This window comes from Larimichthys crocea, chromosome XXIV (assembly GCF_000972845.2).
Source record: "Larimichthys crocea isolate SSNF chromosome XXIV, L_crocea_2.0, whole genome shotgun sequence".
Lineage (NCBI taxonomy): Eukaryota > Metazoa > Chordata > Actinopteri > Sciaenidae > Larimichthys > Larimichthys crocea.
This window is the reverse complement of record NC_040034.1, coordinates 9,329,330-9,347,432: the sequence shown is the minus strand read 5'-3', so window position 1 is coordinate 9,347,432 and position 18,103 is coordinate 9,329,330. Positions and strand designations below refer to the sequence as shown.

The 18,103-nt window shown below is 38.7% G+C and overlaps 3 protein-coding genes and 5 non-coding genes across 8 annotated transcripts; all 8 read left to right on the top strand.

Moving 5' to 3' along the window:
• The first annotated feature begins 1,923 nt into the window (after positions 1-1,923).
• On the top strand, positions 1,924-7,013 carry zmpste24 (zinc metallopeptidase, STE24 homolog). Its single transcript, XM_019278992.2, has 9 exons — positions 1,924-2,310; positions 3,123-3,269; positions 3,370-3,573; positions 4,227-4,379; positions 4,505-4,646; positions 4,779-4,954; positions 5,189-5,293; positions 5,410-5,553; positions 5,630-7,013. Exons 1-9 carry the CDS (start codon positions 2,203-2,205, stop codon positions 5,852-5,854), a joined length of 1,404 nt encoding a protein of 467 aa, XP_019134537.1. The 5' UTR covers positions 1,924-2,202; the 3' UTR covers positions 5,855-7,013.
• Positions 7,014-9,290: 2,277 nt separating this feature from the next.
• On the top strand, positions 9,291-10,726 carry atp5if1b (ATP synthase inhibitory factor subunit 1b). The gene is made up of 3 exons (XM_010734922.2): positions 9,291-9,455; positions 10,056-10,168; positions 10,286-10,726. Exons 1-3 carry the CDS (start codon positions 9,306-9,308, stop codon positions 10,425-10,427), a joined length of 405 nt encoding a protein of 134 aa, XP_010733224.1. The 5' UTR covers positions 9,291-9,305; the 3' UTR covers positions 10,428-10,726.
• A 1,432-nt stretch (positions 10,727-12,158) lies between these two features.
• On the top strand, positions 12,159-15,504 carry rpl13a (ribosomal protein L13a). Its single transcript, XM_019279071.2, has 7 exons — positions 12,159-12,259; positions 13,265-13,337; positions 13,580-13,645; positions 13,860-13,961; positions 14,524-14,609; positions 14,818-14,877; positions 15,250-15,504. Exons 1-7 carry the CDS (start codon positions 12,239-12,241, stop codon positions 15,457-15,459), a joined length of 618 nt encoding a protein of 205 aa, XP_019134616.1. The 5' UTR covers positions 12,159-12,238; the 3' UTR covers positions 15,460-15,504.
• On the top strand, positions 13,421-13,502 carry LOC113744644 (small nucleolar RNA Z195/SNORD33/SNORD32 family). Its single transcript, XR_003461702.1, has one exon. It is a non-coding gene; the product is annotated as a small nucleolar RNA Z195/SNORD33/SNORD32 family (small nucleolar RNA).
• Positions 13,697-13,779, top strand: LOC113744645 (small nucleolar RNA Z195/SNORD33/SNORD32 family). The gene has a single exon (XR_003461703.1). It is a non-coding gene; the product is annotated as a small nucleolar RNA Z195/SNORD33/SNORD32 family (small nucleolar RNA).
• Positions 14,343-14,418, top strand: LOC113744650 (small nucleolar RNA SNORD50). Its single transcript, XR_003461707.1, has one exon. It is a non-coding gene; the product is annotated as a small nucleolar RNA SNORD50 (small nucleolar RNA).
• LOC113744648 (small nucleolar RNA SNORD34) lies at positions 14,678-14,753 on the top strand. The gene has a single exon (XR_003461705.1). It is a non-coding gene; the product is annotated as a small nucleolar RNA SNORD34 (small nucleolar RNA).
• Positions 14,979-15,053, top strand: LOC113744649 (small nucleolar RNA SNORD50). The gene has a single exon (XR_003461706.1). It is a non-coding gene; the product is annotated as a small nucleolar RNA SNORD50 (small nucleolar RNA).
• Positions 15,505-18,103: the final 2,599 nt, after the last annotated feature.

Below are 18,103 nucleotides of genomic sequence, written 5' to 3'. Positions count from 1 at the left end.
CCCTTTTTACCAGGAAGCTAGGGTATTTGCTCTACTTCTGCATTTGCCATTAAAAAACATTTATTTGATGGCTCACTCATGTAAGCACACCCACTCTTTCTGTAGAAATAAAGGGCTCATTTGAAGGCAACAAAACACAATGAGTCTCCTAAATCTTTGAAACAAAACATATGCGAGGTGTATCTGGCCCTATGAGTTCGTATTAAGATGCGCGGCTAAATTACTAATTTGTTCTTTGGCTTCGATACGTTTTTAGTCCGTGTAAGTAAGAATAAATGTGTTCTGAGATCAGAGTGTTATTAACCACCCAGCCAAATTTATGAAGTTTATGAAATTAGGTGTCAAAATCAGATAAAAATGAGCAGTATTTTCAGCTCCAGGACTGTGGGGGCGTATCCGCTGAATGCGTTGAAGCCATTTTGAAATGTGTCAGATGAGATCATGACATGACTTTGAACTTTGAACGCTCTGAGTGAGATGAATTAATCTCTCTCTCTCTCTCTCTTTCTACCAAGGGCAGCGCCGGTTCTGGCTACGGAGTTGGTCCGACATGTATATTGAAAGAAATCACAGAATTGCCTTTACAAGGACTTTAAACTCTATTTATTTTAAGATATCCATTAATGTTAAGAGAATTTTCCATTCAAGAATTCAATCATTTAGAAGGATGACCTTCAGCACATTTCATACAGACGGTATCTGTCTTGCATCAAACAGTGAGTGTTGCATACATGTCTGCAGTGTTCTATCATTTCATTTCACAGCTCACTGTCAGTGAATATAATACAGTAAATACTGGACTACAAGAGAAGCCTGCAAAGATGGGTGTGGTTACAGCAATTGTGCAGGGTTGATGTGCAGGTCCTGTGGTGGTGGTGGTGGTGGTGGTGGAGTCCAATGTGATAACTTTCCTTTGGGGCCCAAAATCTGTGGCAGTGCTCCTACACCTAGTAACAACATATTACATGTTTGACATGTACACCATGCTATTTGTTCCCATCAGTATTGAGTGAATATTGATGTTTTAACCTCTAACTCCACATTTCAGTTCAAAGTCTTTTCACATGTTTCTAGCAACTATTTTCCAACACGTTTAATGTATTTTGAAATGTATTTTGAGTTAAAGCCACTCATGGGAGCAGTCAAGCAGCCATTTTGACTTAAACGTGTCAGATGAGTTCAGAAAATGACATGACTTTGAACTTTGAAACACTCTGAGTGAGATGAATTACTCTCTCTCTCTCTCTCTGCTAGGGCCAGGGGTGCCATATAGGGGGGAAAAGTTAGGACAATTCCAAGGGCCCACGACTGACAGGGGCCCCCAAAAAATAGGCCCCAGAAAATAGGTAAACACCAATATAAAATTATTAAACCATCATCACTGAGTATATATATTTCAAATATAATAATGAAATTAATTATCTCTTTGTTTTTACGTGTTTTGGGCAGTAAAAGTTCAACAAAAAATGGCCTTTAGCACATTTTTATGGTGGCTTTTAATCTTGCATCAAATAGTGAACTGCACTGCATACTGTATGCAGACTTGCATGCATGTACAAATCACAATCAAACTACAAGACGCAACACAGTTGCAAGCCTTTAATTAGAGTTATGTAAAGCTTTTGATGGGATAGTTAGGTCCTAGAGATGTGGTGACGATAACTGCGCAGAGGGAGACCAATTTGATTTTTTTGTCATGGAGCCCAGGGTGCAGGGGTGGCCTCAGCGTGTCATCGAGCCACCCTTTTTAGGACCGCCCACAAAAAACCTTGCACTAAAAAAACAGAACTTTAAGTCTTTTCACATGTTTCCAGCAAACATTTTCCGACCTATTTAATGTATTTTGAAATAAATATTTTAAAATTGCCTTTACATGGACTTTAAATTTAAAAAAAGAAATGATAGTGCGGAACCAAATGTTATAGCAGCTGTTTCCGTCGGGGTAGAGTTTGTCGCCACACCTCGCCGCATGAATGGAGCGTTAGCTGTAAAAGCCTTGTTGGACTCAGGGATGCGAAGATTTCACAGGAAACATTTGTAGTTAGTGTCTGTCGGTTTAACGCGGGAACAGTCCTCCGTTAACGGCGTCTGTCTGTCTGTGTGAGCCAAGTATCCGCTGGCCTAAACCTCCCGGTCAGGCTGAGGTAGCGTTACCCTGCTGAGCTAATCTTTCCTGCAGCAAACAACCAAAACACAGACACGATGCTGCAGCCTGTGTCCGACCTGCCGGTGGAGCAGCTCATCTTTTATGCTGTGCTGGGCTTTTCGTGGACAGTGTATCTGTGGGAGGCTTACCTTTCTTACAGACAGGTGAGTTAAATCAGTTTCTGCTCACTGCAGGAAACACAGACCTGAAATCACATTAATTCATTATAGACAGACTTTATTTATCCCAAGCTGGGAAATTATAGCAGCAGCATTACACACAGTGACAACATAAGAATATAAAGAACAAACTGTACATAATAAAATATCAAAATAGCAATAGAGAATAAAATATATGTACAAAAGTGTATACAGCAAATTGGCAGTGTATAATGAGTTTGTTTTAATGTAATGCACCAAAGAGCGATGGAAGTCAATTTAACAGAGCACAACATATGCAGATTCATTTTGTACACCTTGAATTTATATAATTTATGGACCTGCACTAATGTTTACACAAGATAAAGTGTTGCAAATAGGTATTTTTACTTGGTGAAATTAAAAACAAGCAAGATTTCCCTTTTTTAAAAATACTTAAAAACAAATGTATATTAAATAAGTGTTGGGATGCAGTGGACAAAATGTCAAAAAAAAAACAACGGGCATGTATAACAAATAAAGCCTCCCTGTAATCGAGTATGCCTTCTCTTAGCAAGTTTTGTAATTCATCACAGTGAGGTGGCATCTCTCTTTGCTGAGATCAAATCTATATCCCAACCTAGAAACAGGATATTGTGGCAGGCTGGTTTTTAAAAAAAGTGCAAATGAGTGCATGAACAGAGCGAGTACAGTTTCAGATAAAGTCAAATTGTTGTTTGTTGTCCAATAGTTGACTGTTTGAATTCATATAAGTCAAATCTATGAAACTGTAGCGAGGTAAGAAATAACATCGATGCTGATCTCTTTCATCCCCACAGAGGAGGATATACAGATCAACAACACATGTGCCTCAGGAACTGGGGAAGATCATGGATTCGGACACATTTGAGAAGTCCCGTCTTTATCAGCTGGATAAAAGCAACTTCAGCTTTTGGTCTGGACTCTATTCTGAGACTGAAGGGACGGTGAGGGAGATGTTTCACTTTGTATGTTCGTGCCATATGTTTGATCTGATATGTAAAAAAAATTGTTAAAGCCAAGCTTGTGTTGTGCTCAAAATTTTAGTTGATTCTGCTCCTGGGTGGAATCCCGTTTCTGTGGGCCGTCGCTGGTTCTGTGACAAGTCGCTTTGGATTTGGTTCAGAGTACGAGATCACCCAGTCGCTGGTGTTTCTGACGCTCGCCACGCTGTTCAGCGCCGTGACCGGACTTCCCTGGAGTTTGTACAGCACATTTATCATTGAAGAAAAGCACGGCTTTAATCAGCAGGTACACTGACTAAAACAGCGCTCAGCCTCTGCGGGGCCTGAAATGTCTGTCGCATCTTAAATGTTTTGTAGTTTCCTTCCTCAGGAAGATCAGCAGCTGTGATGAGATTAAATTGAGCAATGACTGTCATCCTCTTATGTGCCTAAAAGCTGCAGTGGAAGTCGTGTGTTTATAAGTAGCTATTTGAAAGTCCTGGAGTTAACCGATCACTTGAAATTGGCCACAAACTTCACCACTTTTAAGAGAGCTACCAAATTCTGGTTATTTCAGCAACAGACTTGTACTCATGTCTAATTTTTAAATGCATTCTTTATTGTATCTTTCTGTATTCAGTCTACATTTTTCCTTACTGTTTCAATCTCTGAGTTTCATAAAAACCCTTCTAGGGATGTGGTGGATTTAAGCATCCACTATAAACAGTTTCAGTTTGTTCGGTGTATCTGTTCCTATCAATAATCCATAAATAAATAATAAGCATGCATGGACAGTAAAGATTAATTCATGCTAACTCTGTGAAGATGTAAACTACAAACTTTGTACAGCCACATTAGAAGTCTAGTTTTGATACTAAAGATCACTAGTTTAGTCGTGCGTTTACATGCCCACACATCCAATCCCTCTCCACATATATTAATGTCTTGTCTTCCTCTCAGACGATTGGGTTCTTCCTTAAGGACGCTGTAAAGAAGTTTGTTGTGACCCAGTGTATCCTGTTGCCCGTCACCTCCCTGCTCCTGTACATCATCAAGATTGGTGGGGACTACTTTTTCATCTACGCCTGGCTCTTTACCCTCGCAGTTTCTCTGGTTAGTGCGGCATTCGCTTTGTTAAATAATGAGAAAATGTATCTCTGTGTAGAAAGGAAACAGTCTGTAGTTACACTTTAGCTCGTTGTCGTCATGACGTGTCTCCTCTCCTCTTGTGTTCTCAGGTACTTGTAACAATCTACGCTGACTACATTGCTCCCCTGTTTGACAAGTTCACTCCTTTACCAGAAGGAGAGCTGAAGACAGATATTGAGACTATGGCAAAGAGCATAAGCTTCCCCCTCACTAAAGTTTATGTAGTTGAAGGTAAAGAAATCCAGAATACTCAACGTTTCTTGTTTTTCTTTGACTTCCTGCCATTATTACATTAGAAATATTTTACATTTTTAGAGATATTTTGAGAATTTACCCTTTCATTCTTTTAAACATTTTTTCCAGGTTCCAAGCGGTCATCACACAGCAACGCGTACTTCTACGGGTTCTTTAAGAACAAACGCATTGTGCTGTTTGACACTCTCCTGGAAGACTACTCGCCTCTGAACAAGTCTGGAGAGCCACAGCCGGAGCAGCCAGAGAGCGAAGACACATCCAGTGAATCAAAAGCCAAGCCCAAGGTTACAGAGCCATAAACTTTATTCACAAAAGTTCTTATTGCTCTAAAAAAACACAAAAAAAACAAGGATCCTTACAGACATTCACGTAGTTTTAAAGTTTGTCAACATAAATAGATTTATAGGTTTTCCTTGATGGTGTTTATCTATCCAAGATTCATCTTCATAATGGCTTGACAACATTTTAAGTAAACATGTCTACTGTAACCTTAATATATTGATTTGTTTTTATTGTAGAACAAGAAACAAGGATGCAACAACCCAGAGATCCTTGCAGTCCTGGGTCATGAGCTTGGCCACTGGAAGCTTGGCCACACTGTCAAGAATATCGTCATCAGTCAGGTGCTGAATCATTGTGTCCATTAAGAATTTCTCCTGTCAGTGAATGTCAGTGATTACGCAATTGAATGGTGAAGCTGGTGCTCACGTAACATCTGCTGACTCTGTTCTTTCTGCAGATGAACTCCTTCTTGTGCTTCTCCCTGTTTGCTGTTCTGATTGGACGTAAGGAGCTGTTTGTAGCTTTTGGCTTCGACGACAGTCAACCCACATTAATAGGCTTGATGATTATCTTCCAGTTCATCTTCTCCCCGTACAATGAGGTGAGTGTGAGTATTGATAAATATAGTTTCCGTTGGTGTTTGAGCTGTTTCTGATTCTGATATTTTGTCTTTCCAGCTGCTGTCCTTCTGTCTGACAGTCCTGAGTCGCAGGTTTGAGTTCCAGGCAGATGCCTTTGCACGCGGCATGGGCAAAGCCTCCGAGCTCTACTCTGCTCTTATCAAGCTCAACAAGGACAACCTGGGCTTCCCCGTGGCTGACTGGTTGTTCTCCATGTGGCACTATTCCCACCCTCCCCTCCTGGAGCGCCTCAGAGCACTCGGGAACGCCAAGCAGGACTGACGGGGCTGGAAGGGGGAGCGGCGACCGCTGCCTCCTCTTAAGGGTCTCCGCAGACCGCTCCTGGCCCTATGATGCACCCTGGTCTTTTTCTACCTATCCACCCCCCCTAATCTTGTTTTATTAATTTCTTTACTTGCCATACTTTTTATTTTGTTCCCTTTGAAACTTTGTTTTAAACAAAACCAAAACATACCAGCACAAAGTCAGCCTGAATTGAAGCCTCCGCTCTTTCTCTAGAGACACCTAATATACAGTTGCTGAGAGCAACACTTCTGGGCAATGTGTGTTGAGCAAAAGCTGTTGTCGGAGCACAGATGTACCTGAAGGTTTAGTTTTTTAATTATTTTATTTCTGTATAATTTGATTATAACTTTGTTCTAAAGAAACGTAGCAAAGACAACGTGTCATTCCACACTTTAAAGAACTGTTTCTGTTGTGATGCATACATGACATCCAGCTGTTAAATACCAATATTTGTTATCAAAGTCATAAAGCATTTAATTCTACAGTTTTATTTATTGTAGATTAAAAAAAACTTCTTGTGTTCTCATGACAATGCTTTTTGCAGATACACAGGCCAGATTTAGATTTGTCTCTCGGGTGCAACTGTTGCTACTTTAGAAAAATGACCGGGCAAACTCAAGAGTAAAAACCTTCATGTAGTCTCAATCTCAAATTCTCAGTTGTTGCAAGAGGAACTATGTAAATGCTTTATCACAGTGGGGGAAAAAATGTGAGGGCCTTTATCTGTTTTTGTTCAGATATTCCGATTATGAACAGAGCAGTGCAGAAAATCATTTGCATTTAGGTTAGACTTGTGATTTTCATTTTTTACATTCGGGGAGCGGGGTCTTGTTTTACTTTTTTCTAAAGCACTTGCTTGCCAACAAGGTTCCAACCATACTTGTACATATGTAACTTTGACGAGTAATTGTGTGATGTGAATAGTGGCAATTGAAATTTTAAGTTGATACTGTATTTCTTAGTTTCTTTTTGGGACGGAGTGAGCCCAGAGTTGCCTGGCAAGAGAAGTATTTATAGGGAGACTTGAGGAAAGGGAGTCTGCGGGATTCCTTTCACCACATAAGCCAGTGCTTGGTTTGTTCAACGAGGGGACTGTGTACTTTCTTTGCAGCATTGAATAAAATCCTTCAAAGCATTTCTTGCAGTTGGTTTTATTATTATTATTATTTTTAAATTATAGTTTATTATAGTTAAAAAATAAAGTATGCCTGTGTTTCTAAGCATGATGGAGCATGGCTGCATCATTAGGTCTGACAGTGACAATTTGTAGTAATAGAGGAGTTTTAGTTTGATTGTAGCAACAATTCTGTAACATGCAATATTACTCTTTATTGATGGATAATTTGTGCATGTACAGGTTTGCTTAGGACTAAAACTCTCTTCCAACTAGTCCAGAATACAGCAGCTAGGCTTTTTACTGATTTTAACGACACAACGTCATTGTTGTTTTTTCTACACTGTAAATTAACACTGAAGAAGATGCATAGAGCAGATATGTTGGTGTGCTTTGAATTTTAAAATAAATCACCAACAAAGCACCCACATGTCTTCACACCTCCACCACATGTAGAAACCATCCGCTGACCTTTTCTGCCTCTCACAAAGAACAAAATAGAACAAATCTCAAATTTGGACTCATCAGACTAACATACAGATTTACAGAATGTCAAATGCTTTGTCTCTTGTTGCTGTTCTTCCTCTGTCTTGCTTTTGTTTGACCTCAGTGCCTGGCTCTCTGTTGCTGTTTTCTGTATGTGCCTGAGGGTCAAAGCACTTTGTAAACTCTATGTTTAAAGGTGCTATATAAATAAAGTTACAGCAGTCTGTGTATTGTTTATATCTAATAAAGAAACATATGACGTGTTACAGACAATATTTCATTTAATAAATGTAATATTTAAACAGGTTTAATAGTTTTGATATATAGCTCAAATCCCTCTAAGAAATAAGAAAATTATTACATGGTAAAATCTTCTTGGTATAATAATATGTATATAATAGGATACTATTACGTCCACACATATTACTATTGTCATCATTGCTACCATATCTCCATTACAGTTTATAGTTAGTTGATGATTTGCTGCTGCTGCTGTGCATCTGTGTCTCTCTATCTCTATCACAGGTTCCACTGCTACTGTAATCATTGTATCATTCATTGTAACTCATTGTCATTTTATCATTCATTGTAATTGTACAATATGTTTGTGTTGATTTGTTCTGTACACATGACATCTATTGCACGTCTGTCCGTCCTGGGAGAGGGATCCCTCCTCTGTGGCTCTTCCTGAGGTTTCTTCCACCTTTTTTCCCTGTTAAAATGTTTTTTTGTGGGCAAGTTTTTCCTCACTCGAACCGAGGGTCTAAGGACAGAGGGTGTCACTCCCTGTACAGATTGTAAAGCCCTCTGAGGCAAATGTACTTTGTGACTTTGGGCTATACAAATAAAATCTGATTTGATTTGATCTGATAATAAATAATAACAAATGTACACTGTTGCCCATGAATTTGGAATAAAACATTTTTTTTTACCTCTTCTCATGAAATGAATGATGAATGTGATTTATTCTTGATAGAAAACTTTATTCGGTCAATCTCTTCCAAACATATCACAGTGCACATATTAACCTGATGTGTATAAATAGGAAGAAAAAGAGGAATGTGTTTAAAAAAACAAAATAATTTTTAAAACTTTATGAACAACAGTGTATAATATAATAAATAATAACTGTGTATATGTAGTATGGTAAATAATAATAATAATAATAATAATAAACATAATAATAATAATTAATAATAATAAGATAATATATAGTATAATAAATATAAAGTGTTATATATAGTGTAAGGTAATAAGTATGTAGTATGGTAATTATATATATATATATATATATAATATATATAATATATATATATATATTATATATATATAATATATATTAATAAATAATAATTTATATATAGTGTAGGTATACGTCATATGTTGTTGTAAATAAACTAACACTAAATATATATATATATACTATATATATATTATAGATTATATATATATATATATATCATATATTATATAATATAGTATAATAAATAATAAGATGTATATATAGTGTAAGATAAAAATGATATGTAGTATGGTAAATAATAATAAATATGTGTTGTATTAACTCAATAACAAACTGATGTCACCGTGTGGTCAGCAGGTACGTAGAAAACGTGCGGTGTCACGCTGTCTGTGTTTGAGACTATACCATTCTAAAAGCAGACACTCTATTTTTACTTACACCATATTGAACTACACATTAACGTATTTTAAATCAAATGTCTTATCGTGCCGTGATAATGCATCAATAAATGAATCACCATTAACGCGGGTTTCTCGTTACACCGCCTCCTCCGTCTCCTCCTCCCCCCGCCTGTCCGCCTCATAATGGCGCCGTCCTGTGGCGTATTTGGAGGACAAGGGCAGCGCAAGGCTGTCAGTGTTTGTGTCCGCACGTCAGGAGCAAGCATGGCGAGGTTTCTGAGGCCCAACATCAGGAGCTTTGTCGCCTCACAGCTGAGAATGTCATCCGACCAGGTAAAAGACGTGTGAAAAACACGTAAACACTGTCGTCTGTAAGCGTTTTGGTTGTTGCTTGTGAATCATTTCTGATGAATTGGCTCAATAATTGAACAGCTGACAGCCTTCATGAGCAGTTGTTAGATTAACAACTGTTTGTGACATCAGTGTAAGTCTGTAGGAATTGGTGGTGATCAGGGGGACAGATTTATAGCAATTAATTAGCAGGGATTTATTAATCATATCATTTTTTTTTCTAAATTAAATACCAGTGGTTGCCTGTTAAACCACCTTATTCAGAATACAGTCATATGAGTTGGTTTGTCCTCTCAGGTTTTGGTTGCTTTGTTGTTACACAAACATTTTCTGGTCTGTTCCCTTTATTATCACCCAGCGAACAAAGAAGACCTTTCCCCTCCTCTGTCAAAATAAACTCAGTCTTGACCTTCAGATTAGGGTCATTTTCACAGCGTGCCTTTGACTTTAATATCACAAGAGATCAACAAGTCTTTATAATAAATAAATAAACTCATTTTATCTCGCTGACTCTTATTTGTGTCTGTATTTTGTGTATACTAAACATTTCTCTTGTGACTGCTCCCCCGCCCACCCCACAAGCTGGGTGAGCTGGGTAAAGGTGCAGGTAAAGGTGGTGGAGGTGGAGGGTCCATCAGAGAGGCAGGTGGAGCCATGGGAAAGAAGCAGGCTGCTGAGGAGGAGATGTATTTCAAGTAGGATTTCTTTCTTTTAGAGCAACCAAATGTGGATTGTTTTCCCTTTTTCTTTTTTTTAATCACTGCTCTAATGTATCTGTTTGTGTCTCTTTGTCTATTCTCTCTCCACACAAGGCGTAAGGAGCAAGAACAGCTGGCTGCATTGAAGCAGCATCACCAGGAGGAAATCGACCACCACAAAAAGGAGATTGAGCGTCTGCAGCGCGAGATTGACCGCCACAAGGGAAAGATCAGGAAGCTGAAGCACGATGACTGAGTGAAACCCGTCTTTTTCTCACAGACCCAGCCAAACAGCTTTTAATAATTACTCAGATTTCTGCATGCACTTGTATCACCGGGCCAGTCATGAATGTGTGAGTGATTGTTCTGTAAATGCTTGAAAGTTATTAAAAAACGTTCATTAAATGGTTATTGTTTCCATGGCATGCTGTGACACAACTACTATGGTACAACTTTTTTGAACCCTTTCTCCTCCTTTGTAGTAGATCAGTGTGCTGTATGTTGCAGACAAAAAGCCAAAGTGGAAACAGAAATAAATATGACAACATCAACTTATATGCTTGTGTCATGTGTAAATAAATTTGTATAATGGCATCAGTAACTCTTTGAGTGCTGTGATCCATCAAAAGAATCACTGGTTTATTAACTGATGAAGTGAATAATCATTAGTTGCAGTCTTCATATCTTTAATATGAAAAGATAAGAATATTACCTAAGAAGGTACACAGAACCACTGACATTGGAAATATGCAGGAATACATTCTGACACAGTCTTGGGTTTAAAAACATTTTGTGTACATGTATTATTGTGCTCTTTAAGGCCCTCATCCTGTCAGTTGATATTAAACTCAAACTTTCTTTATTTATGTAAAACCTTTCATGCAAACACGCAGCCCAAAGTGATTCACAGAGCAAATAAAAACAGAAAAAAAACAACAATGAAGTGAATCTAGCAAAAATAGATGCTACATAAATAAACTTTGGACATACATAAACTTTTTAAATATTTTAAATGTTTTTAAATAAAAGCCAAAAATAAGTTTAAGAACAATTATTAGCAAGACATAAAACTACAACAATGAAGCTAATAAAATGTTAACCAGTCTGGTGAATAAACATGGGATGGGAAGCATCAAAGAGGATGATCAAGATTTAAAAGCTCAGCAATGATGAGGCAATTTAAATAAAAGCCAGACTAAAAGATATGTCTTGAGTTTTTTCTTTAAGATGTCTACAGAGGTGAGTCTCTCAGATCTACAGGTAAACTCTTCCAGAGATGGGAGCTGCAGTGACTAAAAGCATAGACACTCTGTGTTTTTGTTGAGGTTCTTATACTATGCCTTAGTGGTGCATATCACCACACACATTTCCATTTCATCAAACAACCACAAACCAACTGACATGCAAAGAATACAGGGCTCTGAGTCCTGGAGTAGTAGTTGTTAGTCCAGTCTTGAAGCACAGAGAATCCATACATAGTTTTTCCCCAGTCTTAGTTACAAATTATTTTGAGTTTGACATACATGATGATATTTATATGAAGATGAAGAGATACGTTTAATAGAAGAATAGACTAGAATAGAATAGAATAGAATAGAATAGAACAGAATACAATACAATACAATACAATACAATACAATACAATAGAAAGCTTTTATTGTCATTGTACAACAGACATACTATAAGCACAACAAACTTACAGGGGGCTTCAATGAGGTGCTGGTCCTAATATAGGTAATAGTATAAAACCACAATATAAATACAAATGCAAAAATATATAAGCTATACAAAGAAAACAGGATGTCTTCATAAAAAGGTGAATGCTGCATTATTAATCTCTCACAAGTCGAAAACATGAATTCACAATTCAACACAAATAATAATAAATAAAACTCGATATATATATGTTTATACACACACGTATATCTGCACTCCTCCCTCCACACCGGGGCGGCGCTGTAACATTTAAAAACACCTCCCCACGAGACAGAAATATAAACCTCGTCACTTCCGCCTGCCCCTGCCTTTTACCACGGGCGGCCCCGTGCGTCTTTCTTTTCGCGCATCATGGCGGACCGGTTCAATAAGGTGGGCAACGGCTGCGGAGCCATAACCTGTTTTATTCGCTTTAAATTGCGAGTTAGAGCCGCTCTCTTACCGTCAAACCGCGGGGGGAAGCTCTGATAACTTGTTGGAGTCGGTGTTTTGTTCGATGTTCGTCTAAAGAGTTGATTTTAAAGCCTGTTTGAGGCGGCTAACCTGCAGCTGAGTGGACATCATGGCAGCCGCCGAGTCAGTGCTGTTAGCTCGCTAGCTTTAACGCGTGTTGTGTGTAAGTCTGACTAACGGGCACACGTGTCTTAATCTAATGATGTCTGTACATATTTAAATCACGGGTTTTGTTCCTTTATGGACATCCATGTTTTCAATGAGTTAACGTGTCAGCGTGCTTTGACGTTTATGCTAAGCTAATAGTTTAATCGGCATGTGCCGGGCTCATGGAGGCAACTCTGCCACTTTTTAATTAATTAACTGGTTTCTTTAAGTGTGCAGTCCGTGTAATTTATCATTTTTAAACATTAGTCTAAATGAAATGTGACGGCAGCGTTCAGGGATTGAATAAAACAGGAAGCATCTGGTTTCATGCAGATTTGATAGGAAAGCGACACTAATCTGATTTTAAAATGTTACAATTAAACTTATTAGATCAGATTATATTTTATTCATCCCACCACGGGGAAATGTACTTGTTACAGCAGCAGAGGAAAGTGTAGCATACACTACAGGATTAGAAAAAAGTAGAAAAGGCAAAAAAAGATGAGACAGAAATATCTATAACCTACACAAAACAATCAACCTTTAAAGCAGACAAGTACTGAAGATGAATGGAGGATAATGGAGGCAACACTGCCCTTTATTAACAGTGGTGCTTTTAAGTGTGCAATCCTTTAAACATTAGTCTAAATGAAATGCGACTGACTGAATAAAACAGGCAGCACCCGTCTGATTTCATGCAGATTTGATAGTAAAGCTGACACTAATCTGATTTTAAATGTGATAATTAAACTTTATTATCTCTTTGAAAACTTGAAGGTTCTGCTGCTTGATGGCAGGGGCCATCTACTCGGCCGGCTTGCTGCTCTTGTGGCCAAACAGGTTCTGCTGGGTGAGTTTTTTTTAAATATGAATTTGAAGCTTAAAATATATAAAATTGTTTCCATGTGGCCTTTCAGACATGCACAAACAAAGTCTGTCTATGATGATCAGCTATCTGCCTTGATTGAGTTTAACGACCATGAGAAAACCTTCATGCACTACCATCTGAGACAGGACATAAGCGATCAATTGGCATGATTATGGATTAATTTGATGCCCAGATATTAAACTTAATCTGTACTTTTTTTTTAGGTCACAAAGTGGTGGTCGTGAGATGCGAAGGCATCAACATCTCCGGCAACTTCTACCGTAACAAGCGTAAGTATACTTCTGCTCAGTTGTGCTTGTTTTTTTTTTTTAAATGTCATGCTTGTCGGTGATGATTTACTCTGTATATTTCGAGTTTTAAATGACCATGAGAATACTTTACATGCACTACCATCTGAGACATCAGCATGACATACTCAAGCAATGGTTACCACCGCCAAGTGTCGAGACATATTTGTAATTCTGTTCAAATGCCACTCTGCAGTGAAGTACCTGGCTTTCCTGCGCAAGAGGATGAACACCAACCCGTCTCGTGGACCGTACCACTTCAGAGCTCCCAGCAGGATCTTCTGGAGGACCGTCAGGGGTGAGAATGTGGCACAACATGGAAATTTAGATAAGAGTACTTTGTTGATCCCTGAAGGGAAAATGTGCAGCAGTTAGAAGTGCTACAAACCTAAAACAGGCACACGATGTATACTAAAGACAAAATCTACAGCATTTCTTCATCAGGCCATGAAATTACTCAAATACTGGTACATTCCTATATTGGGTGTAGCAGGAATCAGTTTATTGGACACATAATTGTCAGATGGGTGAATTGCGTGCATTACGTAAACATTAGCTTGCTTAAATCTGTTTCAGATGACACATTAGTTGCAAGTCCTGAGGATATGAATCTAGCCAAAGATGCAGCGTTGATTTGAAATCTGAATCTTGGGTACCCAAGCACAAGTTGTTCCTTGCTTGACGATGATGAGCTCTTTATCCCGAAGCTGATCATCTATTGATGAGACAAACTTTTCGGATCTGATTGCTGAGTTCAGTAGGGATGAACGTTTGTGCTTGGGCAAATAAACACTGGGTTCAGCTGAAACGGGGTCCCAGTCGGAAATGTATTGTACTGACAAGTGTTCTCTGCTAACCAGGTATGCTTCCCCACAAAACCAAGAGAGGCCAGGCTGCTCTGGAGAGACTGAAGGTGTTCGACGGTATCCCCCCTCCCTATGACAAGGTGATGAACGCCACAAGAGCCGCATCAAACCCACAATCTGTTTGAGCCATGAACGTGGCTTCAACTTTGCTGTCTGTGATGACCTTTATTATCGTACCTACCTTGTTTGAATTACTTTGAAAAGAAAAAATATCTGAGACAGGCTGTTGTATGACCGTGTAGAAGTGCTGTTTGCTGCTTCTATCTGATTCTGGCTTTTGTTCCACAGAGGAAGCGTATGGTTGTACCAGCTGCTCTTAAGATTGTGCGTCTGAAGCCCACTCGCAAGGTGAGACTTCAATATTTGATTGAGCTGAGTGAGTTTTACCTGACTGAAACACTTACAGACAAATAAAATGCTTCAATTTAGTTGCCACAACAGTTCTTACTTGACAGTGATGAACTCTTTATCCCGAAACTGATCATCTATTGATGAGACAAACTTTCGGATCTGATTGCTGAGTTAAGTCGAGGACGAGTTGTGCCTCAAAAGTTGAAGCTTCAAAGACAAAACTCCATATAAACATGTTAAAGACAAAAACGGTCCCGTTTAGTTGTGTTGTAGTACATTTTGACTTCAGTTTAAGCTGGTCACAAACATGTTGAACGTTCAAGTTTGCTGGCGATGCGTTTACTGACTGATTTCCTCTCTGCCTCTCAGTTCGCCCTCCTCGGCCGTCTTGCACACGAGGTCGGCTGGAAGTACCAGGCCATCACAGCCACCCTCGAGGAGAAGAGAAAGGAGAAGGCCAAGCTCCGCTACGCCAAGAAAAAGACAGTGAACAAGCTGACTAAGGTGGCAGAGAAGAACGTTGAGTCCAAGATTGCAAAATACACAGACGTTCTTAAACAATATGGAGTCCTTGTCTGAGCTGGTTACCTCTGGCTAATAAAGAAAAATACATGTTTATAGAAAGTGTATCGACTTTTTCATTCCTCATGACTGAAAACAGCACTTATTGAAATAAATTTCAGTGGTATCCATGCTGGTAGTTCAGTTGAATATATGAATCCTCTGACTCAGATCGTGCAGTAACTATAGTAAAAACAGCTGCAGTACATGTGATGGCCTAGTTTTCAAAATGTAGGTCTAAGCAGTTAAATTTAAAAATGTGCATTTGACTGAGGAAGCTGTGATGTACACTTATGACTAACCACATATCAGACATGTTTTTGATGTGCCAGTAATATACCCTGTTGGTTGAGACCCTGCAGCGCTCGGGTCACCGTGCTTTTGCTTCCATAACTCATCTAGCATTTAATTGGAAAAACACGGCAAACTACTGCAGTTAAAGGATGAATGTGGAAAAGTGCTGAACAGAATAATTTTTCTGCTCTCCCAGCAAAGTTTAAAAAAAAAAAAAAAAAAATTGTATAAGCCAAAGGCGTTTCTCCTTCATAAAGGAGCCTCGCTGAAGCAACATGAGAAGAAGAGAAAATGAGCGTGAAGAAAATGGTTTCAGGTGTGAGCACGTTTAATGTTCTGAAATGAAATTACCCACAGCGTGGTGAATTCTGCAGACACAGAAATAAAAATAAGAGCCACCGTTTGAAAAATATTAAACTTGTTCAAATAATTTTAATTCAATTTTAAGAGTGCAACAATATAACGTTATAGTCTGAAAAAACAGTAAATATATTGTTGGTTTTCATCCATTTCTCTTAATATCTGCCATCTGGGCTGTTCAGTTTTGCATTTGTTTCATAGTGTAACATGAGAAAAAGTGGTGTAGTGTTTTATTATTTGTTTTACTCACAGATCACATAACATGAAAATGATTAAAGAAGACAGATTATAAAATAAAGTTTTAGCAAAATCCTGCTGCAGTTGAGCCTTTCTACCAGCAGAGAGCAGTGTTACACTTCAGTCTACTGGTCAGAAAATGGACAATTAACTCACGTGTGATTACCAAAGAGCCAAATTAAAGAACATAACGCGTTACTGATATAATTCTCCACTGAGGAGCCAAAACAAGATGCCTTACTTCCTTTCTACTGACTCATCCGTGTTAAAGGAAGAGTGATTAAATTTTTCAATAACCAACTTAAAAAAAACTCAAATCCTTAGAACAGATCTGGATACGCCAACAGGATTAATGTCTTAATCTTGTCTTTTAAGATTCAGATTGAAGTGAACTGAATATTATTCAAATAAAAACACAACCCTGATGAAGTCGACTTTATAAGCTTCTCAGTCTCAAAGTGTTTAATTAGACCTTCAATAATTTTAGTTAATAATGGTTTTAGATGAAGATGTTTGAGTGAAGGAGCTGTGGTAGTGCTTCTTCTTACGTGATGGGAGTAGCAGTCTGTTGCTGAAGGAGCTGTTTAAGCCCCCCAGAGTCTCACACAGAAGGAGTCCTCTCAGTCAAAGGAGTTGTTAATGATGGATGTCAACTGCTAACATCCTCCTCTCCCCCCAACTTCCTCTATGGAGGGGACAGTCCTGCACGCTCCAAATGGCCTCAGTCTCCTGAATATGTCTTTGACCCTTCTTGTACAGGACATCTGTGTTGTCAGATCAGTCCAGTTTATTGTTGAGGTGAACACCCTGATGTTTGTATCCCTGGATGTTCACCGGTGTAATTCTTCCTGAAGTCAATCACCATCTTCTCACCATCTTGGTGTGAAGGTAGTATTCATAGTATACAGGTTATTGTGGAGAACAATGTATCCTGGGCAGCTTAACATAATCACAACAGTTAAGCCGCACTTTGGTAGTGAACTCCATTGGGAATGAATTGGTGGCCTTCAGTGCCATTTTATCCAGTTTTCTATAGCCCTTCTATGTAAAATAGGACAGGCACCAAAGACATTACAGACCAGATTTTTTTACTGGTGCTATCACTTAATTTTTTAAAAGGCGGAGGAGAAAAAGAGACAAAGTAATTAATCCACCTGTCCACTAGGTGTCCCTGTTGCTCTCCTTGTAGTGTTTTAGCAGATGCTGAAGGGAGGCGTCATCAGCTGAATGAGCCACACCTGGGTCAGCGTCCACCATTCTATGAAAGCGTCCTGCTGTGGTTCTGATTCTCCAGGTTCTGTCTCTTGCATGACGACAGCGTGTGTTTTCCTCTTGCGTTCTCTTCATACACACAGTCACACATACATGCATGCTTTACATCACTGACTTACTGATAGCTACATGTTTTTCTGATTAATGTTTTTGTAAGTAAATAAATCTAATTTTCTTCCCTACCACCTCACGTTGTGTCTCTCTTTCGACTGCATTTTTTTTTTTCCGAGCTGCAGCCAAGTCATATTCCCCATTTGCAATTTGTGAAAGATGTTAACGGTTAAAGATGTTAACATTACTTAACACACGCTAAAAAAATAAAATAAGATTTACAGCCCCACTCCACTCACAACCATGTTCTGCCATCAAGCTTAAATACTTGGCCGGCAGTGTTTTACAGGTTGATGCTTTGAACAGCTGTTCAACACTTTTCTTTTTTGCCCACCTGCATTGGAACACTCACCTACAAAAAAAGAAAATGAAAACTTACCTGAAAATC